General features: G+C 45.4%; 1 protein-coding gene across 2 annotated transcripts in view; it reads right to left on the minus strand.

Annotated features, from left to right (window-relative positions):
- The window catches only part of SGSM1 (small G protein signaling modulator 1), a 1,153,128-nt gene that overhangs the window by 80,889 nt on the left and 1,045,720 nt on the right, over positions 1-26,519 (minus strand). For both annotated transcript variants that reach the window (XM_078667338.1, XM_078667339.1), the window contains one exon: positions 17,904-18,028. In XM_078667338.1, the coding sequence (XP_078523464.1) occupies positions 17,904-18,028 (125 nt within the window). The remainder of the gene's footprint in view (positions 1-17,903; positions 18,029-26,519) is intronic.

Below are 26,519 nucleotides of genomic sequence, written 5' to 3' on the forward strand. Positions count from 1 at the left end.
AATCAATACTAAACTATATGTAAAAATAACCACCTGAGCAGATTGCAATATTAGGACGAGAAAGCATAACATATATAGACTTCAACTATTAACATGGAACAAATCTTTATGAAGGTCTGAGAACACCAACACATCTTTGCGGCTATACCTAATGAAACACAACTCAATTGAACCCATGTTGCCTCAACTGTTTTTTTAGTAACCCTTCAGATCAGCACATGGAGCCTACTTAGCAGACAAGGGAAGCATGGTGTATTTATAATGGCTCCCCAAAGAAGATTCTTCATCTTGTTGAGGTTTTATTGGAAATAATCTATGTGGTTTGGGAGGTACTCCCTTCTTCTACAGGAGCTTTCATGTAACCAGTCAACTTCAAAGAAAGTATTACCATGGATTTATATCATGTGTATATATCAGAGTACAGTTCACATAACACACAATGTTACAAATCTACAGTGTTTTAGTTATTCCTATTTTAATTTCAGCAACATGTTTAAATCTAATTTGTAAAGCACTTTAGCCTTTAAGTGCCATGTTCATGCTACTTACAACTACAGCATAAATACATATATAAATATGCATAGTATTGTCATAATTACATTTTGTTGCAACACAAATAGAACAAACATAGACTCTATATATAAAATCAAGTAATATTCTATTATTACGCCAGCGATCATTACATAATCGCTACTTCTACTTAGTTACCAGATCGAATACACAGATGCTTTCACTGAGCAAGTCTTATGACTTTCACATGCCTCGCGATTAAGGAGTCAACCTTCTTCCATTCTTATTACTCACTAGTCTTTTGGCCAAAAAGAGAAAGCCCAAACTGTTGAAGTTCTAAAGGGGAACACAATCTTTGTTTTTCCAACATTGAGTTTTAGCTCAGGAAAGTACTTCCATGCATAGACTTAGTATATAAATATTTTAATAAGGTGCTGGCACATTAAGGTCTTCTACAATCTTAAAAGGATTTGTGTGTTCTATGCATACAAGAAGAAAAAACCAGAAGAACTGGATACAAATTCTAAAGCGACCTGTATAAATTATATAGAATTGGGAAAGTATAGATCTCTGGACTCCGCTGGCTTGTAAAATCTTCATGTTTGACACAAAAGGGTGTCCCAAATTGTTGCCTTGTTTACTTTGCTAGCTTTAGAACTCTGTGTACTTTACCCCTGCTAACCAGGAGTAGAGTTTGTGTGCCCCCCTTTTTAACATGGTTAAATTGGCTTATTAATTGGCACATTTCACTTGCACTTCAAGGCCCTAAAATCCTAAAATCTAATTTGCTTCATAGGGGCCTCCGCTGTCACAAGTCAATGATTGGTGCCATCTTAAAAGGCCCTTGCTTTTGTCCTCCTAGTCAGTCTGGCACCAAACGCAGTGGGGGAAGGGATGACAACAGAACAGTTTTGAAGTGGCAACTGCGGAGGGGACTGATAAAAAACACAGCCACACCTCTAGGTGGGCAAACATGCTCTACACAAGGAAAGAAGGGATTCTAACTCTTAGATTTAGTGAGTGAGGGACATTGTGGGACTGTTTGCAGTAGGGTAAACAGAAACCTCTGCAAAGTGGTTAGGGATTCCCCTGGGAACTTTTACCTCACTGGTTAGATGAGCTAGGTGTCAACCCCACCAATTAGCTGGTATGAGGCATAAATGTGGCACCCACAGGCACTGTCTTCAGAACACATGGAAAAACAGAAGCAGGCTAGACCTGATGTTTTTGATATGAGGAGCCCTGAAGAACTCGACCTGCTCCCCCAGGACAAATGAGTGAATTCCAAGGGTTACTTGGCTGACATCCTGCCTAGCTACAGGGTCACAACACAATAAGTTAAAAGAGGCCTTTTCCCTGAAGTGCCCTCAGTCTAGCACCAACCAGACCTGATCTAAGCCCAGCTGGAATCAATCTTGAACCCATGTACTATCCTAACGTCCTAGAACGTTGGCTGTGTCTAACTGGAGTCTCTCGCTTCCTCTGAAAAGCTAGGACTTAGAAACATTTTGGACTTTCAGTTCTCTGAAGCACCAGGGCGAACCACCCAGCATATCTGCCCAAAGCGTGATCTCACTAGGCTAATGAAACAGGTTTCTTCCACTCAAAGCTTTTCTGCAGCAGTAAGTCCAATTCAACTGAACCTCGGCAAGAAGGTACCCACTTGAGGACTCCAAACTCCAAAAAGAAACTAAGTTTGTAGGTAAAAATCTTGACTAACAACAGCGGCAAAAGTATCCAGCCGGCAAGATAACTTTCTGATTGCAAAATTTGAATATCTCTGGCTTGCAGCTTTTCCTACCAAAACCAACAGATATTGGGATATTGACTAAGGGGTGTGACTCTGGAGGGTGGACAACTAAAGTCACTAAGTAAAACTAAACTCAACCCTCTAGCAGTTATGGAACAGAGAAGACAGGCTTAAACCTATAGGCAAGGTGTAAAGTATTTATACAGAACTAAAATAGTAATAAAGTGAAAATACAACACAAGAAATATCCCAAACCAATTTAAAATGAGGTACGTTTTAATAAATGAAATGACATAAAAATTACAAATATCTCATCAAGGAAACTTTACTTACACATTTTTAAAGATTACATATAAAAATAGCACCAAAAAGCGTTAAGCGCTAACCGCTGTTGTTGGGGCTTGACCAGCACCTAGGAGCAAGTTAAGGCCAACCGTGGAGAAGCATAAGTCAGGTACTATAACTAGGTTGCACCCAGTCAGAAGTTTTACCTTCTGACTTAGGGCCTGATTACGATCTTGGCGGATGGGTTACTCCACCACAAACGTGGCAGATATCCCGTCCGCCGCATTTAAAGTTCCATAGGATATTATGGAATTGTAATTTGGCTGGTGAAATGATGGAGCAACCCTGTTTGCCAAGATTGGCACCAGGCCTTGTAGCTTGAATAGGAGGTCCATAATACACAAGCACCAAAGACCTCCTAATCAAAACCAAATGTGATCTCAGAAACACAAATTAAGCTCTCTCAATTAACGCAAAAACACATAGGCTAACAAGAGGTCTATCAGTTACTTGAAGGGTCTGGCCTTCATAATCGGACAAAGTATCACACGCATGTAAAAAAACATGTGATACTTCTATTCAGAGCTTCCTCCAAGAAGGTAAAACGGAGCATCTACAATTTTTTTTTTTTTTTAAAGAAGAAAAACTCAGTTTTGTGGTTTCAGAATTAAATATGTAAGCTGGGTCATCTTAAATCCTTTATTGATCAGTCAATGTATGTCTACTCCTGGAGCACAACCCTTCAGCTCTACTTAACAATTTCAAATATTCTTCAGCTTATAATAATTCTCTGTACAAATTGATACTCCAACAGAGTATCCACATTTGCATACAATTTCTGCCAGCATATTGTGACCTTCTTGGCCTACTAGAGAACTGGCTAAAAGCCCCCAGAAATCCCAGTGACATCGATCATGTAGGTCTGCATAGTATATGGAGCGACACACATCGGGATACCCCCTCCCCCCGCCTTCCCTCCCTGCCCCCTCAATTGATCAATGGCTCATAGAAATACAATCTAGCTGCTCTGGTTAATGGCTACCTGCTAGAACCAAAGACCTGAGACCATTACTCATTCTAATTAATTCCTAACAACTTAAACCTATAGCAACAAACCCATCTCTTAAATCTATGGAGACGCTTGTGAGTAGAAATCTCAAATCAGATGTATCTAGTTATCTATGGTCAGCATCTCAGATCAGATGCAAAATTGTAGCAACACACTGTCTCCAGTAACTCCAAAGCACCTCACACTGCATATCGGCTAAATAATCAAAACAGTACATTTGAAGACACAATAAGACCACAAGACATTGCATGAACGAGTTTAGTCTGAGGACAAAATTGTACCAACAGAAACAACACATTTCTCATTCCTATCAATCAAGCAGCTTTATTGAAAGAAGTGCTGGTCCAAGCCAAACCCTTATCTGTAGTTCCACACAGAAACAATACATTTTATAACCACTCCCTACTTACTCCTGTGGCAGCAGCTTCTGGGCTGGATGCATAAAGGGTGTGAGGTAAGGCAGGTGCACCCTGAGTGTTTTCTTAATGTCCTGTATCAGCAATGGCTTTATTGATATTTTACAGGAGAATTGTGCATTCCTTTCTCAAAATGTTTTTTGTGAAGAATGAATCCTCAACAGCTATGGAAAAAGTCAGGCTTGCATGATACACCATGAACATAGCGGAATATTTGATGACTGCCTCATGAGGATGTATGTATTTTTAACAAATGTATGTGAGAATTGTGGGTGGTATTGAGAGTACAGCTTTTCTGAAAAAGTCAGAGCTAAATTAGAAATGTAGTCCAAGCAGAGATGGTACAATTATATAAGCAAGATAACCGACCCCCCCCCCCCCCGGCTCACCCCACCATTGCCACACTTTTCGGATAATTTAGGAATTTACATACTTCAAAAAATGGAATGCACTAATGTATTGTTTTTTCCAGTTTGTTTATATTCAACTGCTCGAGAAGTGTCTGGCGCCATTTTCATTTTACAAAATCTAATGGCGTCATGACTGATATAAAAGGAATAACCGCCTCAAATAGTGCACATAAGTGCCAAACACCTCATCATGGATAGCCAAAAATGTATTTTAATATAGGACTTTCAATATATGATTTTACAATGCAACATGCTTTTCAACACTCAATCTCTAAAACTAAGGTGGAATCAAATTAAGAGCTTCTGAGTTTGTTTTTGACACCTATCCAGGCCATCAGATAGCTGTTTGCACACTCAGGGCCAGATGTAGGTAATTCCTGTTTACCGACTCCTAAATACCGACTCCTACCGAATCGGTATTTAAGAGTCGGTAAATAGGAAGGAGGCAGATGTAGGTAAAAAATTACAGATTCTGTAAGAGTCGGTATTTACCGAATCTGTAAATACCGATTCGGTATTTCACAATGATTCCTACGGGCCTTGAAGCCCATAGGAATCAATGTGAAATACCGATTCGGTATTTACAGATTCGGTAAATACCGAATCCTGCAAGGGTGCAGGGTGTGTCACTTTGACACCCTCTAGCACCCCAAGTACAGGCATGTGAGCCATGTGGCACACATACATGCCCTAAGGGCATGTCTGTGTGTCACATGGCACAGGTGTGCATGCACCGATGTGCATGCACACCAGAATTCGGTATTTTACCACCCAATAGGATTGGGTGGTAAAATACCGACTCTTAAGGGCCTGTGGCACTCCTAGGAGTGTCACCTACATATGGATTTACAGAATGGGTATATTTACCGATTCGGTAAAATACCGAAGTGGTAAATTTACCGAATCGGTAAAAATACCGATTCTGTAAATTCAGACCCACCCACATGTCAAAAGCCAAATGCCGGTCAGTAACGGCCGAAATCGGCCGTTACCGACCGGTATTCGGTGACCTACATCTGGCCCTCAATGTATCCATTGTAGAGCTCCCCTATAGATGCGAAGTCTCGTTGAAGAGCTTGCATATATGTAAGGCAGCATCATCTTTCTGAGATCTAGAGAAATTTGTTTTATGTTATTAACACTTTATTTCCTGTCCAACATATATTAGGATTTGTTCATGCAAGGCATGCACCTAGGGGCTATGGCCGCCCTATTATCATTAAGGAAATACAGTTATTCTTTAACAGGACATCAAATATCTCACCAAACATTGAACCAAACCAATAACTGTGAAATACTCAATACTAACACTTAGAAATGACAACCCCTAACCTACAGATTTGATTCTGACAGTTTGCCAATACACAAATACTAAAAGAAACACTCAAAGAGGAACATTTCATAGGAATATAAAAAAAAACCATCAACTTGGATAAACTGAACTAATCACTAAAGCGCCAATGAATCGTGATGTGTAGAACACTAATGTAAATACTCGCACCACGTACTAACAGCCCAGCACACCCTGACCAACATGTGGAAGAAGACATCTCTCATATCTTCAAGAAAAAAAAACAGCACAGCCATCCTCATTAGTTTTACAATGGTCTAAACCTTGAGAGAAATCTCCCAAAAAAGAGGCTCCAAAAAGATTCTCCCTTGAATACTCAACTGCTTCTTGCCATTCATCCAAAATAAAGCCCAACTGATTATAATTGCTCATTACAAAATCTCACTAATTCCAATGTCAAATGGAGTTCTCAAAGGCGTTAACCCTCTTCCGTATGCCTCTTGTCTATAAAGTAAATCCACTGACTTTCCAATAGAAATCATGGGTATAAACATTGCCCCAATGACGTACAACAGTATTTCACAGAGACATTTAACCAAAATGTCACCCAGGGCTAACAATGTGTAAAGTAAAAATAGAAATGAGTGTCAGACACCACCCAACATGTAACCTAACATGAAGAAAACTAAATGCTTTCTGTTGTCTTAAACCCCATACAGAGCACCAAATTTCCCACACAGCATTGCCTGACAAATCTCCCTCCCATCACATGGGATCATTTTTGTAACTTTAATATCACCATGGGGCGTAGCTAAGCAAGATGGCTGAGCGGACACACATCTAATGAACTCTGCGCCCTAAAGTAAAATCCTGCAGAATTCTGCCCGAAATACCACAAACATCACTCATTACCAAAGGACCACTGAACTGGTAGCCCGTGGGGCAAAAAGGAACTAGCTGAAAGCTGGGCCCTCTTGTGTTTTTCGACACCGGGGCGCCATAAATGCAGGGAGGACAGTCGCCCAGTGACCTTGGCGCACAACTGCCAGACAGCGAACTGGGAGGGCGGATGCGGTGATCATGGCTGGAAGTGAGACGCCTCCCCCTTCGTTGGCAGAGGGAGAGGGCAGGGATTGGGATGGTCCCTCCCTTCTTCCAGACGAGTGGAGGTACAGTGGCAGAGACTGTGCCTGCTGCTTGACAACGCCAGCCCTCTTGGACAGGGCTCCTTCACTGGGGAGCCACAGAACGCGAGCAGTGGGCCAAGAGTGTCTGCTGAACCCCTGGTGCAGGCTTTTCAGCGCCCCCTCCTCCCCAGCAGACTAAGGGGCATGTGGCCCCTTTTTGGAAAGCACCAGGAGTTGGCCGGGCGGCCTGCCGTGAACGTGGCCTATGAGGTGGGGCCACCATTGAGGGCACAGGGACACGGCATCTGGGCCTAGGGCGCAGAAAATCCCCCTGCTGGATGTACTTTGGGAGAGAGAGGGGTTAGCTCCCCCCTCACTGGTACCCCACTCCCTTCACATTATTTGACCCCCGAAGAGGACCGGGGAGGACGCAGAAACTGAGAAGCCAGCCCCTTTGCCGGGAGAATGTGCCACTTGGTGATCGTTTCTGAATAGTGGCAGAAACCAGGCCACGAAGTCCTGGACACCATTGGGGTTGCCAGCTGAGGTAAATCGACAGCGAGAGGGCTGTGTGGAGAAAGCTTGCAGTAGAAGTGGCCCCATGTACCAAAAGGTATGGGAGATGAGGAGATTTATCCCAGGAGTGTGTAACCCTCTCAAACCGGGCCAGAGGGACGTTGTTAGCCTCTGAGGGAGGCCTGAGCACTGACAGATGGGACTGGTGGCTGGCAGTGTCCCCGAACATGAGGAAGCACAATCACAAACTTCATGCAGGGCGTCAGTATGAGAACTGCCTGCCGGGAGAGTGCTGGATAATACAGGAGTCCCACTGGACGACCCAACAAGGGCGGAACGGATGACAGCCATACAGAGCTTCAGGAAAGTACTGGAGGGCAAGATTGATTCGGTCTAAATTAAGGTCAACCTGCTTTGTATGGATTTAAGGTGGCGGATAAGGTGAAGACAGAGGAACAATCGATAAGCATCCTGCAACTATCCTTAAGGCCGCTTAGCTGACCAGAGGTGTACATCATGAAAACCACAAGATCGCCATCTTTCTGGATTACACTAGGAAAGTTCAGACGAAGACATTCCTTGATGTGAAGCAAAAACTCAGGGCCATGAATTTACCATGCATGTTCCTATACCTAGCCAGGTTGCGTGTGGGAGCACAAGGAAACCCACATTTTCTGAGCGCCCAGAGAAAGTGTAGTCATGGCTGGAGCTTCGGGAGGAATTCCTGGTGCAGGATGTGGAACTGGTTGAACGCATCGCAACAGGGAGCAAGGTGGAGGAACTGACAAAAGGAAGCCTAGAGCCCCTCATGGTCACCTGACAGAAGGATGGGGCAAACACAGTGCATAATAGTCCAGAGGGATGATCTGGAGATGAAGCACCGGAGAGTGGTTCCCCCTGAGCCAGGGTCCAGCAAGCACTATGTGGGAAAGAGAAGGAGGTATGATCACAGAAGACAAGGGGATGGCTGAACTTTCTGGCATTTGATATGCATGCTGATATAATTACTGTAACATGAATACACTAGAGACTACACCGGATAGCTAATGGAGCTTGCCCCACAAAGTCTCGGCCAGTCCTGGATTTGAGGCAGTGGCTGCAGGTCTCCTTTCCACGTATTTTCTTTAGCATTGAGAATTTATCTCAGCACAGTGAGAGTTACCTTTGATCACTGATTAGGGGAAGTGGGGGTATTGGGCAGACCAATTGTTATAATGCCTGTAAGTATTTGCTCAGGGAGAGGAGTGAGGTTGGTTGTACGTTGGCCTAAACAGCTGCGGTGAACTGTGGTGAGAGGGGGTGAGACTCAGAAGGAGGGGTTTGAGATGGGCTCAACACCAAACGCATTTGACTAAATCAAATTTATGACGCAGGTTAATTATAATTTTCTTACATGGAATGTCTGTGGATTGAGCACATATGTGAAGCAACACAGGGTAGTGACCTTCCAAGACTGACACAACATTTCTCCAGGAGACGCATCTGATTGATGGAGAAGCTGAGAAATAAAAAAGAAATGGAAGGGCAACGCTACTCATCTACTTACTTGGCCTCCGCTAGGGGAGTATCGGTGGAGCCCTGTTTTCACCTGTTGGAGGACCTCGACGAAACCACGCCATCACTGCCCTGAGTGCAGCGGTCTATCGACGCTGCTGCCGCCATACTCGGGACCCGGGACCACAACTCCCGGCAGCACCTGCGGCGCGAACGCCGCAATCACGCAGTTAGCGCCAGGAGGCGCTTAAAAGACTTACAGGGCTCCCGCGTCACGGGACGCGCGCGGGCGAAGCCCGGGCCAAGGGCGAGCCCGTTTGAGCACGTTCGAGGACGAGCGAGGTCGGGACGGGGCCACCCTCTTTTGCCTGCATTCCACGGCATCGGACAGGGTTAGTCCAAAGACTTTGTGATATCTCCCGTAGACGGGGCTCCATAGTGCTAGATCTACCTTGGGCACTTTAAGTAGCCATTGTTGTATTGAACTCTCGTAATGGCGACCTTAAGTGTGGGAAAGGGAAGAAAGTCGATCCCAGGGGGGTCGTTTATAGGAACGCTGGACCAATTCCTTATCAGGGCATCATCCATGCTGGCCCATCAAATTGATATCACGGAAAAAAAACTATCCCTGGACCCCAATTTTGATAAACGGTCGTCTCTGGGACGCTTGGCGCAGGTACCATCGCCAAATCGGCAAGACTTTCCTGGTACAACTGCAAGGGGGGCAGGCACAGAGGGTCTACACCAGATCCCAGTAGAAAACAGACCCCCGGGTTCTTCAGTCAGGGTGGATACTGTATCATCTGTTGCCTTACCTGTTGTCTCACCTGCCCTGGGTTCGGCCAATAGGAACGATCCTCTGGGTCCGTCTTCCAGGAAACTACAAACTCGATCTGCAACCAGCTCTAGGAGGGGTGCAGAAGCTGTGGTAGCAGTGGCCAAAAGGAAGCGAGGGGGTGCCCCGCTGAACAAGAGAAAAGCTAAAATCCAGAAATGCAACAATGGTGGAGATGGCCAAATGCCTACGGTCACAGAGAGTCCAGTTATTGATCAGTGAATTGAACAAATGCCCATGACCTTTTCAGCTATTAATGCCCCATTACCCAATGAAAAAGGAGAGGAGTTCTGGGTTAAAATGGAAAACATCTTTTTAGAGACTTGCGGCCCCCTGCATGAAAGACTCAATACTATTGAGAACAGACTGTTACGCATGGAACGTTTGTATCCAGCCGCTACAGGAGAGGGGGTGGTTGTTCAAATAACAGATGAGAATGACATTGTAGCAATGCCTCCAGGGAGTGTCAATGCTTCTTGTAACCCTCCTGTCTTGCAAGTATCGGTGTAGGTAGCCCCTGGGGTGCCTTTCAAGCAGACATTGAGTATAGGTATATTCTCCTACCCAGGGACTCTAGATGTGGTAGAATTAGGCATCCTGAATGTTTATGCACTAACAGATGATGGGGACTATTTTCTTGAACTACAGGATCTTATGACAGGCTGCCTCGATATTGTGATACTATGGACAGAAGAATTCAACTTTATCTTGGATGGACAACGCAATACATATTCCCCGAAACAAAACAAAAAACCACATATGACATCAGCCTTGAGACAATATAGTCAGTGCTGACATATGGCGAGAAATTCACCATTAAGCAAGGAATACTTATGGTACTCTGTGGCACATCACATCTATAGCAGGTTAGACCAGGTACTAGCAATGGGGGACTGCCAGACTTGAATTCGGAGAGCCCAATACCTGGTGAGGTACTTGTTGGACCACTCCTCACCAGCAGTAACCTTTGATTGGGGCAGCAGAGGTCGTGGCCTTCCACATGGTTGCTGCCACAGTGGGTGCTGCAAGGTCTCAAATGTCGGGGGGACCTCAGCGAACAGCTAGAAGCGGATCTCACGACCAACTGGGACATTACTGACAGGAGGGGGCTGAGTGGGAAGCGATGGCAGTGGCACAGGGCATGCCTGGGAAAGGGAAAATGAGCTAGGCAACACCTGCAGGCAGATATGATCATACAGGAATCTCTGCTTGCAGGTTTACAGAGGAGGGAAGTGGGAAGTGAGACAATAGGAGTGAAAATAAAAAATGCTCATTGGTCCCTGGGATAGCTGATGGGCAGACTCCACAAGCTGACAATAGGCAATGTCTCTACAGGGAGGTGGATAAACCTGGCAGGTTACTGGCTTGGGTTCTGAAAAGCGCCGGTCATGGTTTTAGGGCACATGAATGGTAGAGGGCCATTAATCGTACATTCAGAAATGATCCGAGAAAGGTATACTGAACTGAAGATCCGGCTGACCTGGAGACTGTAGCCTCCTAGTTGGGAGAGGTGGAGTTCCTGAGGTTGCCGGAGGTCCTCCAGGATGAATAGGAGGCAAACATCACAAAGGAGGAAGTGTGGGAGGGCCTGGAGACATTGTCTTCTAATAAAGCTCCAGGTATTGACGGATTTCCACTAGATGTTTTCCAAACATTCAAACACTTCCTAAAGGAAAAATTATCAGAGGTTTTTGAGGAGACCCGTGCCCAGGGGCTGCTGACCTCCCGATTAGGGAGGGACCTATGTGTACGATCCCAAAGCCGGGTGGAAGATCCAATGCATGTTACCTCCCATCGACCACTGACTACAATTCATTGTGATGTCAGGGTCCTATGTAAAGTATTGGAATTACAGCTTAGACGGGTAGTGCTGGTGCACAACGATCAGTGTGGGTTCATAACTGGGAGAAGCGTGGCCCAGAATCTGAGGCATCTAATGCATTCAGTTCATGACATGGACAAAGAAATGGTCTTGGCATCACTGGACATAGCCAAGACAGATTGGATTGGACCTATCTAGAGGCAGTGTTGCGGTGAATGGGCCTCAGCCCGACCTTCCGCTCCTGGGTTAAATGATTGTATACGAATTCCGTTGCAAGAATGCGGACCGGCAAAGAGGTGTCAGAGATATTAGAGGTGCAGCGAAGCATTAGGCAGTGTTGCCCACTACTGTTTGTGTTGGCACTGAAACCGCTGCCCACTAAACTCTGGCAGGTCATGGGACACTGGAGAATTTGAGTGCGTCACACTTCCCATGTACTGTCCCTGTATGCAAACAATGTCCTCATAAGTAGTTCTAGCAGTGGGGTATCCCCTCACATCATTCAACCAGTTTCTACATGATGCCAAAATTGTGTAAATCGCCCAAAAATTTGAAGGGTCTTCCCAGCGGCACCACCACACTCTGAGGTCCTCCAGGTCGTTTTGACTATGGGGGTGGTGGAACACTTGATGTCCTGGATGTACAAGCCTCATAAGCGGGACATGCCCAAAAGACAGATTACAGCCCGCATGGCACTGGGGAGACGAGCTGGGTGAACACCTTAAGGATAATGACTGGAAAATGACCAGTACATTGGTTAAAAATGCCTCAGAAAATGCAAGACTTAAGCTACAGCATTTCAAAAGTGTACACAGTACATACCTCACACCAGTCAAACTACACAAGATATAAGTGGGCTGTTCTACAGCTTGCCCCCGCTGCGGGCAGTACAATGCCATATTCCTGCACTTAGTGTGGCAATGCCACAAGGTTTTGACGTACTGGTGGGTGCTGGTGGAACGGATTGAGGGAGCAACTTGGTTTGACTATCAACCTCTCACCTGCCCAGTGCCTTCTGGGCATAGTTAATCGCACAAAAGACAGGAAAATTAAAAACAAGTTACTTACCTTCGGTAACGCATTATCTGGTAGAGACAATATCTAGCTGCAGATTCCTTGCCTTTGAATGTCCCAGGCATCAGGCTGGATCCAGAAACTTTTGTGTGAGCAGTGCCCCTTTGCGCCGTCGAGTTGCTCAATGCGTCTCCGCGGGACGTCATCAGGTAAGTTAGCGTTGGTTATGATGTGCGGTCACCTATCTAGGAGCCACCCAGGCACGCGGACGTCAACACTTTTCACTTTTCCACGCCAGAAGCGCAGAGCCATGAAGTGACTGACTAGAGTGTGTGTCATAACTAGGGCCCTGAAAAAGAGAGCAACCCTAGCCTTAACAAATGGGTCCGCAGAGCGGGGAGGCATGGGTGGGTCTGTAAGGAATCTGCTGCTAGGTATTTTCTCTACCAGATAATACGTTATCAAAGGTAAGTAACTTGTTTATCTGATAGACATCTAGCTGCAGATTCCTTTCCTTTTGAATAAATACCCAAGCCATACCATCCTGGTAGTAGGCCGCTGACAGATTTCTTACACTAAGTCCTGCAGGACAGAATGGGCAAAATGCCTGTGCCTACGGACCTGACTGTCCAGATAGTAATTCTTGGCAAACATGTGCAAAGATGCCCATGTTGCTGCCTGGCAGATGTCCAGGACTGGGACACCTGGGACATGATCACAGTCTACCCTTGGTGGAATGAGCTTGTAAGCCCTCAGGGGCTGTTTCTCAGCCAGAGCATAGCAGATGTTAATGCAGAGAAAACCCAGCGAGAAATTGTCAATTTTTGCACTGCCCGATCTTCTTTAGCTACCAAGCAACCCACAAAGAGCTGGTCGTTCACCCAGAACTCTTTTGTGCGGTCAAGGAAGAATGACAATGCTCTTTTTGGGTTCAGACGGTGGAGACGCTCCTCTTCCTCAGAGGGATGCAGGGTGCAAAAAAGGTGGGCAGTATGATTGACTGACCCAGATGGAATTGTGTCACCACTTTTGGCAAGAATGAAGCCCGGGTGCGAAGCACCACCTTATCCCCAAAGGTCATCATTTAGGCAGGCTTGCATGACAATGCCTGCAACTCACTCACCCTCCAGGCAGATGTTATTGTCACCAGAAAAGCTGTCCTGATGGTAAGCAGCCGGAGGGGACAACTATTCAAATAATCAAAAGGAGCACACGTAAGAAATGTGAGAACCAAATAAAGGTCCCACTGCGGCATGACAAAGGGCGTAGGTAGAAACATATGTACAAGCCCTTATAAGAATCTATTTACAATAAGGGAGTGAAACAAGGAGGGCTGGTCTGGCAGCTGCCAGAAAGTGGACAGAGCAGAAAGATAACCCTTGAGAGTTAACACTGCAGAGTCCTGGTGGATAAAAATGAAAAGAAGGATAGTAGATAAAGAGGCAGAAAGATGGTCAATGGACCATTCTGAACAATATTTTACAAAATGTTTCCAATGGCAGGTGTATATAACCCTTTGTTCTTTTCCAGAATCAGAAAGTAGCAGGAAAAGCAACCACTGCCTACTTCTGAAACCAGAACCCTCTCTATAGCTTCCTTGGCCAGGAGAGCAATAACTTCCTCTCGGAGTAAAGATAGATGATCCTCCACCTGCCGTTCTTGAATTGGCTGAATAGAAGGAGGAAAAGAAGGGGAAGGCAGAGAATAGCCCTTCTGAATAATCTGCAAGATCCATTTGTACGATGCTATGGACATAAAGTGGAGGAGATGGTGGTGAATTCTCTCTCCAACTGGAGTGGAATTGTCTTTCAGACTCAAACTAGGACTGCTTGGAGGCTGCAGCTGCAGAGGGCTTGGTGGCAGACGACTTCTGCCTTATTGCCAAGGTCGGAATGAGCTGCTTCTACATCCTTGCACATCTTGGGAAGCCTGCACAGGACTGTGGCAGGATATGGTTGACACAGCTGAAAATCCCTTCCAGTGCCATGAAAGGGGCGAAAGCTAAACTGGCCACGAGGTGTTACTGAAAGGCCCAAGGATCTGGCCGTAGCACGAGAATTCTTGAAGTGTTCCAATGCCGAGTATGCTTTCTCACCTAAGAGACCAGATCCGTGAAAGGGCAGGTCCATGAGATTAGCCTGGACATCACCCGAGGAGTCTGATATTCGTAGCCAGGCATCACCGTTGACGAAACTGCTCTGACCAGCGAGTCAGTCATGTCTAGGCCACACCTAATGGTGAATTTTGCAGCATGTCTTCCAACCTTCACCGCCTGTGAGAGTACAGCCCAGGCCTCCTCCGGGACCTGTGGCAGCAGTTGTGCAACCGTTTCCCAAAGGGCGTGGGAGAAACGGTCCAATAAGCATGCGGTATTCACCGACCACAATGAAAGGCTTGCAGAAGAAAATATCTTCTTCCCAAGTGTGTCCAGCCTTTGGGATTCCCTATTCGGAGGATCGGAATGGAACGTGCCATGGGATGTCGAAGCCTGCACCACCAAGCTTTCAGGGGTGGGGTGTTGGCTGAGGAGCCTTGGATCACCCGGAGCCTGGCAATGGTGGCGGCAATTGTCCAGTTCAGAGGAGCCCCTGTGCTAGGTCGGAGCAAGTGCGTAGGAGGACATCTGTCAGTGCTTCATTAAAGGGAAAAGGGGTTCAGAGAAGGAAGCCCCAGGCTGGAGCACTTCAGTCAAGAGAATAGTCCTGCACGGAGGGCGGCTCCAGTACAAGGACCTCTCCTGCCATACTTACCGCCATGGTATAAGAAGCCCCATCCTCCGTAGCTACAGTCGGTGGAGAGAGGATGCCAATATCTGGGGATGTGCCCAGTCCACTGGCTTCCCCAAGTTCCTCATACCAGTCCTTTTCCACTGAAACGTCTATTTGATTCTAAAGGGTCCATAGACCCCCCCCAATCCTCTCCCATGCCTGAGTCTTCCTCAAGATTTGCAGGCGACAATATAGAACCTCCGGGTTCTGCCAGAGTCGAGGTGAGCGACGTCGATCCAACTCTGAATAGTCAGGAATAAGGATGGGGTTGGAGCGGGCGGCGCTGAAGGCACAGACTTTGGGTCTGACGCTGGGGAAGGTCGCGTTGGTACGGCCGGCATTGACCCGGATCCGGAACTGGATCCATGAGGCACCACAGGCACCATGGCCAGAGCCGACAACGTATAATCAGATGAGGCCCCCTTCGACCCTGCAGGGTTCAAAGGCTCACTAGAGGGGTCAGCCAGCTCAAATATGTGACGCATGGACACGTAAAATTCTTTTATCTGAGCGGGTGTCGCTTCGGTTCCCGGAAACAGGGGGAGGCGTGAAGTCGACCCTGGCTCTGGCTCCGCAGAACCATGCCTAGAGCGTTGGTGCGCCTTACCTTGTTCACTGATGGACGACAGCTGACGTGAACATTAAGTCTGCTTGGAATTCTTTTTCTTTTGCCTCTTTCTCAAGTGTTCCGAAGACCTTGAGTGGGAGCAAGAGGACTTGGGACCCTGGGAGCGGTTCCGCGACCACCTCTTCTTCGAACAGGACTGGGATCTCTGCGGAGTCTCACTGGCCGGTTTCGACTGCTGGGCTGAAAGGAGCTTCAAAGCTCGCTCCCACAAGGCCTTCGGAGCCATGGCCCGACAGTCCGAGCATGACTTCATGTCGTGGTTAACACCAGAGACACACGAGGTGGAGGTTGGTTACCGACATGGCCAATTCCCAGGCGCCACACAATATAAACCCTGACCTCTAGAAGACATACCGCGAATCAGAAACAATTTTATTCGACAAAAAGTTAAAAAACACTGTCAAAAAGAGAAAGAGGGTAGCTTTTCCCTGGATCAGCGCTTAACTGGCACCGAAAGAAAATAACTGATGTCCATGCACCTGGGTGGCACCTATATAGGTGACCACGATGTCATAACTGATGCTAACAACACAGATGTCATGCGGAGCAGAATAGAGCCACTACATGGTGTGCAGGGGTACTGCTCACACATAAGTTTTCAGATTTAGCCTGATGCCTGGGGAATTCATAGGTAAGGAATCTACAGCTAGAAGTCTCTATCACATTTATACATTTTTCCAGCTTGCCTTTCTCCAAGAACAATAGGGAGTTGCCAAGGGGTGGCCTGGGACCAGAGGTCAGTAAATGGGTAAAAGATACTGTTGAGTGAACACTAGTCAAAGGGGAACATATCAGGTTCTCCAGAAGACAGACATGAGAAAGTGGCTGAAGACTTGGAGTTCTGGGGAGCCATAGTTACGACATTTGAAGAGGTAGGACAATCGATGAGCTTTAGTGGTCCACGACTGCTACACCTTACGGGACTATTCGACACAGAGGCACACACAAGCCTTACACAAATATTTCCATGGAAGAAGGCGTCGCTAACAAGGTACATCCATGAGTTTGGGAAAGGATGGGTCTTCTTGAAAATGAGTACACTGGAAGTACAAAAAGAGACTACACAAGAGGAAACTGTGGTGAGTGGCAGATACCCTGAGAGGGGCAGGTTCATGATAACTGTACGGATATACCGATGAGGGGGAATCGAGTGGAGTCACAGCTGGAAGGTTTACATGTTGTAATACATGCATGTTAGTATTCAAAAGTATCAATAGAAATGTTACAATCCCTAATATCACACATCCCTTGGGCTTCACAGACTGAACCTTGAACAATATGTCAAGAACATTGCAATTGCATCTTCTGAGGATCAAAAACACAGTATCCTACAAATCATCCTTTGTATATAGGAACAAGCTATTGTTTTTATTGTTGTACTATAAGAGCCATTTACTTCGACGTCCTAGAAACAGTAGCCCCCATCTGAACGCTTATTACAAGGTACTGATTCTTTGCCTATTATGCCAACTCATTCAGTAATCTCTAGGACTAGATAGTCTTAGCCATGACGGTTTGTATAGGGATCCTGATGCTTAAGTACATTTCAAAGTGTATGGATTTCCAGAATATTTCCAGTCCTATACACTGAACACAAATACAACAGATGTATTATTTGTGCTTCCTGAGAATGCACCATGAGAGAAACAAAACTGGTTAAAGTATAACTCTGACCGAATGGAAATGCTGGTAGTTGTGCCTTATAATTGGCTCCAAATGCCGACCAGGCAAGCAGTTTCTGTTACAATCAAAAGTCCATTTGGTCTACACTTGGTCACTGAGAAAATAAAAAAGTCCAGATTTCACTTTGTAAAAATTCTCAGTATCACATCTTATCACTTAAGAATGACCCTTGGGTAACTCAATTATTAAAGGTTACCTAGCAATTCTTGAAGTAAATGCTATGCAATGAGCACAAATTCCTTGAACACACACAGTCCCCATATGATACTAGCTGTTACAATGTACCTGCACATGATGTTACGTAGCTTCTCTAGATTGGCAGGAGTGAAATACCAATAGTTTCTGTCACATCGCTGAACATCTTTCTCAATTCGATGCAAATTTATGGTATACAAGTCCAACACTTCTTGCTAAACAGACAGGAAAAGGTAAGAACACAAGTTTAAAAATAAATCTAGTAATGTATTTTTCAACTTAAAATTGAACAAAACATATTTTAAGAGTTTATGCAGCAATTTGCGAGTTTATGAAGTGTATCAATACACCAATACATTTCAACATACTTGTCATTTGAGCTTTACATAGAGCTTGGCAATACATGGTCATCACAAGGTTACGTAGGCAAGCCATTTTCAAAAAGAGAAAAATACAAATATGAAGTTTATGGAAGGAGGATGACCTAACAGTTTTACATGTTACATTTTACATTAGAGATGTTACATCCCAAGTGCACAAAATTACAACTGTTGCTGTATTTTTTTAAGGGCCAGAGTCAGAGGGCAGTGAGAGGCCCTGAAATAGGAGGGTACTGATTTCGTATCTGAAGGTGCAATGTGAGGCTGCTCAGGCAGAAAGAATGTCATACACGGCGGTGGGTGAAAGAGAATGCTTGTGTGCTCCTTTTCTGGCTTTGACACTCATAGGATCAGTAGATGCTTCAAATGGTTACAGCTGGATTTATTTTCTGTCAGAATATCACATTTCTGAATGTGTGTGAATATATATATATATATGTATGTAGCCTTTTAACTACAGATAGGTATTTAAAAATTGGATGCACAATCAGAGAATATTTACTAAGAGCGGGGTGGCATGATCCTGGATTCCATCTTTAGCAAGGTTGATTAGTAGCTTGACTTCACAGTGGGGATGGTTTATGAGATCTGCAGGCCCCTTTGAAAGTGTTGTGGCATGTTGAATTCGCTCCATTCCAATTCCTATGGTTTGTTTGGGCTGAACTCCTGGATGTACCAAGCTGCTGCAGCTTCACATAGCATGCTTCCCTCGTCAAAGGCCTCCTTGACTGCGACGCAGGACTTTGCATTGCTGCCTCGCATCTCCAAGGAACCGATGCTGCGCGATGCATTTCTGACCAGGACTTCACATTGCCTCTTCTGCGTGACACATCCTAGAGCAATGACCTCACAATGTTTTGCAACCAGAATTTAAGTCACTCTTGTTCAGCGGGCCTAACTGGGCCCCTGTAGCCAGCCTAAACTCCAACGCGGTTGGCCTGAACCTGTGACTTTTGCCTGGTCCCGTCACCCGTGCGACCAAGTATCCACAGTTGGTGCTTTGCACTTTTTGGCACTATTTTCACTGAAATCTTTTAACTTGCATAGGTCTGGTTTTACTGATTGTTTTTTGATGTTTGGTTGTTTTATTTATTACAAATTACTCCATTTTTCTAAACTAGCGTGGGATTGCTCTTGTTTTGTGTTTTTGCTTTATTACGGTTTGAAGGGTTGCATATATACTTTACACATTGCCTCTGGGATTACACAGATCAGCGGAGTTAGGAAACCTGGAAGAAGCAATGATTGCCATATGAAAAATAGAAACAAACGTCTTAAGGAAGGGAGATAATTTTGAACATTTGATTTATTTTTTCATGAATCTAGAATATTTCCATTGTGTGGTCCTAACCCAATTTGCTAACGTGCAGCACAATCATTACAGAAACTGTAATAACACTACAACTAGTCTCATAATTTTTGCTTAAATACTAACTGAAGGATAGAAGGAGAGAATCTGAGTGACATCAGGAGCTGGTTGGTGCGTAAATCTATAAGGATAGTTTCCTTATTCATTCTGAGTACATCTTTTGGAACTCAAGCATTCTGAATTCTTATCCAAGGCCTGTGGATATGGCATTTGGAGAAATCAAAGGAAAAGAGTGCAAACTCCATTTTTCATGGGTTCAGTTTCAAAATAATGGTGGAAAATCAGGTTTCCATTAAGAAGAGGCATGTTATCAGCTGTCGACGTTTAGACACAGAGGTGTGTTTTCTGTGTGAACTAATGGTTTGGTAATTTCGTTTTAGTAAGCATAAGTATCCTAGTTTACAAGCATGAACTGAAATTCACTGCTTAAAAGAACAAATGTCCTGAATAACGCATAATGTCACAAAAGACAAAGGGGGTAATTTAGATCTCAATCTATATGCATGGCTTTCTCTTTGAAATGAGATAACATTTTTAGGATGGGATGGTGGGTGCTCATTTGTGATACTAGGATAGAAAAAAGGGCATGTGTAGAAACACGGCTAAATGCCAATGACAGGTGAATTAGACCTTGCAGACATGCTTCGCCTTTTACAGAGCGTTTGGGGCATCATTGGTACTTCAACAACGCTGGTTTCATTACTTTTTGGGAAGATGGCAGTATTGAAGCAAATAATGATGCTTGGAGTTATATCACTGCACCAATTTCCAGTATTTTGCTCGAGAAGCAAACAGAGGCAAGAGACTTAATTTTAATTGGATAACTGCTCAATGAAGTAACAATGTGGTAGATGTTCAAAGTGGAGAATATATTCCAAAAACAGTGAAGAATAAATTACTTATCTTGGGTAATGCCTTATCTGCTAGAGACTATCTAGCTGGAGAATCTTTACTTGAGAATATTCCCCAGGTATCAGACTGAATCCAGAAAACATTGAGCAGTACTTCTGCGTGCCGGTATGTGGTGTCATCCAGTTCTGTGTTGTAGGCATTATCTGCGATTGATTTGACGTGCACGTTGCCTATATAGGAGATTCTGATGCAGAGTGCAATCCACCTGAAAATGGTCTGTTTCAGCACTGCTTTCCATTTCTTTGGTCCAGTGAACCCAACAAAAGGCTGGTGGTTCATCTAGTGATCTTTGGTGCGATCAATATAAAAGGACAGTGCCCTTCTAGGGTCCAGACAGTGGACTCTCCCTTTCACCTTTGAGCGGTGTGGTGGAGTAAAAAAAGTCAGCAGTGTGATGTTTTGGTCGATGTGGAAAGGTGTCACCACCTTTGGCAAATAAGAGGCAAGGATTCAGTGAACCAATTTGTCTGGGAAGAAGATGGTGTATGAAGGGTGAAACTCGCGGACGCTCCCGGCCAATGTGATGGACAACAAGAAGACTGTCTTTATAGTCAGAAGTTTTAGAAGGCAGCTATGAATGGGTTCAAAGGGACAACACATCAAATAGGTTCAAACTAAATTAAGATTCCATTGGGACAAACCGAAAGGTGTGGGAAGAAACGTGTTTTCAAGTTCTATCAAAAACCGTGTCAGAACCGGTGATTTAAACAAGAAAGTTTGGTCCAGCAACCGCAAAAAACTCAGGATGGTCGAAACATACCCCTTAACTGTGCCCAGAGTAAGGCATTTGCAGTTTAGAAACAAAACAAACAACAACACATAAAACAAGGGGGCAGAAAGAGGGTCAATGTGTTTCTTAGTACACCAATCCACAAAACTGGCCCAACGGAAGGCATATACAGTTTTAATTGAAGGACGCCTGGCTGCAGAGATTACCTCACAGAATTCAGGAGGAAAGTCACAGATCTTCAACTATCGTTGCTCAATCTCCAAGCATAAAAGGTGGAGGTTGTGCAGTTTCATGGACAGGACCCTGCCATGCTGTTATGACAGGAGATTATGCAAGACGGGCTACATGATCGGAGGACAGTTGCTCATGTCCAGAAGTTCTGGATAACATACACTCCGTGCCCATTCTGGAGCCACGAGGATGAATTAAGCCCGGTCAGTTCTGATCTTATTCAGACCTGGGGGGAGGAGAGGTATTGTGGGGGGGGGGATGTAAAGGAGTCCTGTATTTCAGTCTAGTAGGAATACATCTCTGAGCAAGAGCCGATTTGGAAACTCGAGCGTGCAGAAGTGCGCGTTCTCTGCCGTAGCATATAGATCTAGCCATGGCTATCCCCAGTCCTGAAAGAGACCTGAGCTTGAGCCATGTCTGGATGCAGAGGCCTTCGCAGTCCGCAATGCATCGATGGCGGAGTTTGATTGTGCTGGTATTTACAGATACCATCAGGTGCTGCATGACTAGGAAATTGCCCTGACATTCTAGCCATGTCCAGAGTCTCCTGGCACAGGATCCACAACCCCACTCCGCTCTTACTGCTGCAGTTCAACATGCAGTAGGGTTGTCCGTGAACACATGGACCAGCTTTTATGTAAAGGAGGTCATGAAAACTTTCAATGCCAAGTGACTCACCCTCAGCTCCAGAAGATTAATGTGGTGCCAAGTTTCTGCTGGAGAACAGAGGCCTCTGATCTGCACATCTCCCAGATGGCCACCCAGCCCAGATTGATGCATCAGTCACCACTATCAGCTCTGGGAGGGGAAGGGAGAAGGGTTTGCCACTGATCCATTCTCGGTTTAGCAACCACCACTGAAGATCTTTTTTAGTCTCCTTCAAAAAATCTGGATCAGGTGGGAGAGGTCCTCTTGGGCTGCACCCACTGGGACTTCAGACCGTACCTGCACAGCCTGCATAAGCGATTTTTCAGTTTTTTTTACCAGCTGAATGCAGGTGTCTATCAGAGGCAGCAGCCTCGGAGTCTGTCTTACTGAAATCCCGGATTGGGGCTGAACCTTTGGGATGATAGCCCGAATATCGTTGATTCACCATTCCAGAGGATAGGCATGGAACTGTACTCTATAAGAACTGGCTCAGATGAAAGGGAGCTTCTGAGAAAGAGTCAGGTGTGACTTCGGCATGTTGTAGTGAACCCTAGTGAGTGCAAAAGGTTCGGCGTAGTCTGAAGATGAGTAATGACTGCCTTTGGCATGCCCACATTCAGAAGCCTGTCATCCAGGTAGAGAAAGACTGGTAATCCCGCCCTCCGTAGAAGTGCTATCACCACTGCCATCCCCTTTGTTAACATCCGAGGGGGACTGGTGAGACCAAAGGGGAGCACCACAAACCGGAAATGCTCCTAACCCACCATGAACCATATGTAACATCAACAGGTCTGCAGAATGGAGATATGGAAATAGGTGTCCTACAGGCCCAATACTACCATCCAGACTCCAGGGTCAAGGGCAGACAAGGCCTGGACAAAGGTGAGCATCTTGAATTCCTCCTTCCTTGGGAAGGCAATGAGAGGATTAAGATCTAGGACAGGACGGAGGCATCTGCCCTTTGGTAGCATCAGAAAGTAGTAGGAATAGTAACCATGACCTACTTCTGATGCCAGTACCCTCTTGATGGTTCCTGTCGTCAAAAGAACCTGCACTTCCTGGAGCAGCATGGAGAAGTGGTCTTCAGTCAGCCAAATACGGTGCAAGCGGCAGCTGGGTTTCTAGGAGTGAAAGGGCATTACCCTGATGACAATTTGGAGCACCAACTTGTCCGTTGTTAGGGTTTACCATTGGGGCAGGTGGTGTCCGATATTCTGGCTCGCCATGGGGGCAGCTGGTACTTGACCCTGCCTTTATCAGGGAGCTTTGGTGGCTGCGGCTAATGGGAGGTAGCGCGCTGGGCAGATCTCTGGCCTTGGTTCCTATGGAACATTTTAGAGCCATGTCTGCAAAAAGTTTGGGAAGCCTGTTAGCCTTGGTGGCTTTGCTAGAAAGGACGCAGCTGGTAGCCCCTACTGTAGCTCAGGAAGGAGTGAAAGGACGACTGCAGCTGACATGGAGCCATGGCGAACTCCAGCGACCGGTTGGTGATCCTACTCTCCCTGAAAGCACTCAAGCGCTGAATCAGCCTAGTAGCCAAAAGGAGAGCGCCATTGATGGGTATGTACATAAGAGATGCACCGAAACAACCAGTTGATCTAAGATGCCAAATGGTGCGCCCATTGAGGTGTGAGAAGAGGAACCAAGACTGCATCAATAACAGCGACAATAAGAGCACAGCATATTTGTATACAGTGGGATCATATTAAGCATGACACTAACTCACTGGGAACAGAGAAGAGGGTGGGGACGCCTGGTATTTCTGGGGGGAAAAAAGTATGAAAGTCTGGCGAACTGAAAAGGTCCAACCATATGAGATGAATTAACTGTCACCAACAGTACTGTTGTGAAAGTGAGATGGACAACTGGGTGACTGTGCACTAGATTGAATGGGAATGGCAACTCAAGATTCAAATCCCACTGAACATTTTATTAGCATAAAAGTAAACAAGTAAAGGAAACCTTTTAGATAATGTGTCACTAATGGCGATCTAAACAAAAGTTGCTGGAAAGGAAGACACATGAAGGCAGACAGGGCAGCCAAATAGCACTCAACTGTAGCCACTGTCAACATCTGCTGTGTAAAAGCCGACACAAATATCAAGACAGGATTTAAAAAGACCTTCCGACTAGCACAAAAGGTGACAAATGTTTCCAGTGACCAGCGGAATTGGATTGATTTCGTAGTGGGGTTTCTGTGAGCCAACATAGTGCCCCTTCTTCTGGATTACAAAAAGTCTCTAGCTGACACCACTCAAAGTGTCACCGTATACAGTTGCAGCATTTGGTGATGGAGAGAGGACCTAGCCATCCTGTTGCAAGAGGAGTCCACCATGTTCATGGGAAGAAGAAGTAGTCAAATACAGAGGGCCAACAGATTGGCTAATCAGATACTCCTTGCCCATTCTGGGGCCATAAGGAGCTGCAATGCCTGATCCTATCACACCGTCAGCAGGACTTTCAGCAGAAGCAGAACTGGCGGAAACATGTATAAAAAAACCTTAGACAACAGAATCTGAAGATATCTCAAAGGGAACCATTCAGAGGGAAGTATAGGGCACAAAACTGAATACACTTACTGCTTTGTGTCATGGTGAAGAGGTACATGTATGGACAGAGCAATCTGCAGAAGATCACCTTTGTCACTTTGAGATGTAGTTTCCACTCACGGGCCTCAATACTGAGGGAACATGCAAGAGAAGTCGTTACTTGGAAAATGCCCTGCTATTGCACACCCTCCGACAGGCTCCCACACACAGACTGCCTGACTAAACACTGATCTTTCTGTTCATATAATGGATGGTGGTGGTGCTTGACAAAATCTGAAAGGGGCTCCCTGAGATGAAGGGAATAAATGCCTTAACCACATCCTCGCGGCACATTTTCCCTTCCTGCGCTGGGATTTTCAAAAACCCATTATTCATGACGAGCTGGGCTCGTCATGAGCGTGCTGGGAGGCTACCTCATGACGAGCCCAGCTCGTCATGAGCGTCGAAGGGGTTAATGGCAAGGTTGGCAGCCCAAAGCTCCAGCACATTTAAATGCTGAGCAGACACAACTCAGTGACATTGAACCTTCATGTCACACATATGGGTAACATAGCATAGCAAAGAGGCATCTATGACTCTGTTAGTCTGCCCCTGCAGATGGCTGCAATGACGAGCCAAAACAAGATTTGAGTGGTCCATCCATATATCTTTACTTCCTCCTTCACGACATGGATAATGTCAGGCGACTTTGAAGACATTACTGTAGTTGACTCCGAGGACAACATTTTAGTAGGCACTGAAGGAGGAGCCAAGTGAATGAGAGGGGGTGCCTTGGCAGGTTCTGTCATTCTCTTATGTACTGGAACTGAAGCCTGTGGAGGTATGGCATCGGCACACGTCAGAATTCGAGTCACTCACTAAGCTTGCACAATCATACTCATCCATGGGGAGTGGTCCAGAGGGTACAGGAGTAATTGTGAGTACATTCAGCATTACCAGCAGGAAGGCCTCGAATTGTGCCCACTGAGATAGGAACTCATGTCGATCTTTTTCAGCATTGGGATCTCATCTGATGACAAAGAAGAGTCTGGCATTGAGGAGCAACATTGATACTCCGAACTGTCCCAAGAGCAGGAATATTGTTTCAAGGAAAAGAGGATTTCTTCTTATCTTGTTATTTTTGTGTTTTTACGGGAAGATAGTTGTTGAGATTATTGCTGGTCAGGAGATTTACTTGAAAGTGAAGGGTTATCATCTCCTGAAGGTTTCTGCATGCATTGAAGCGTGGGAGTTGCAGAGCGCAGCATCATGTTTCTAGTCCAGTCACCATATGCAGAAGTCAGGAGGGTCCAACAAGAACATGTTTAAGGCATCTTTAAAATGATAGCATCCCTAAGAGTTTTAGGGAAGACATTTGACCTTGACCTTGTCACCATCAAAATGCTGAGGAATTTAACTGGCAAAGCAGTGAGAGTGCTTTGGATTAATGAGAAATGAGGTTTGGAAAAACAGGATCTACAGCCAGCTAACAGATGGCACCTAATATACTCCGATGTCATCATGTTCAGTGAGTGGAGTCGTGACTGAAGTCACATGGCATCACCTGGCAACGCTGGACAGCTATTGCTGAGGAAAAGCTTTGTGGACTAGTCTAACAACTGGAAAAATATTCATAGGGTTAAGAATATGTAACAAAAACTTTCCATTAGAAAGTATAATCCAATATGGCTTCACGCATCTATCAGGCTCGTTTTCTCAAGCCTATTTCTCAGCTCTCTAAACAGAACTTTTCTAGCTCTCGGGAATCTATTAAGTTTTAGTTCCGCAAACAAGCTGAAGTCTCCTCACAAAATCACCGCCCTCTCTACAGAGACAACAGAGGGGAGAAGGAATCTTTCAAAGAATATTAACACACAATTTAGGTATGTACACTAATGCTAAGATGAA

The sequence above is a fragment of the Lissotriton helveticus genome, chromosome 11, assembly GCF_964261635.1.
Source record: "Lissotriton helveticus chromosome 11, aLisHel1.1, whole genome shotgun sequence".
Lineage (NCBI taxonomy): Eukaryota > Metazoa > Chordata > Amphibia > Caudata > Salamandridae > Lissotriton > Lissotriton helveticus.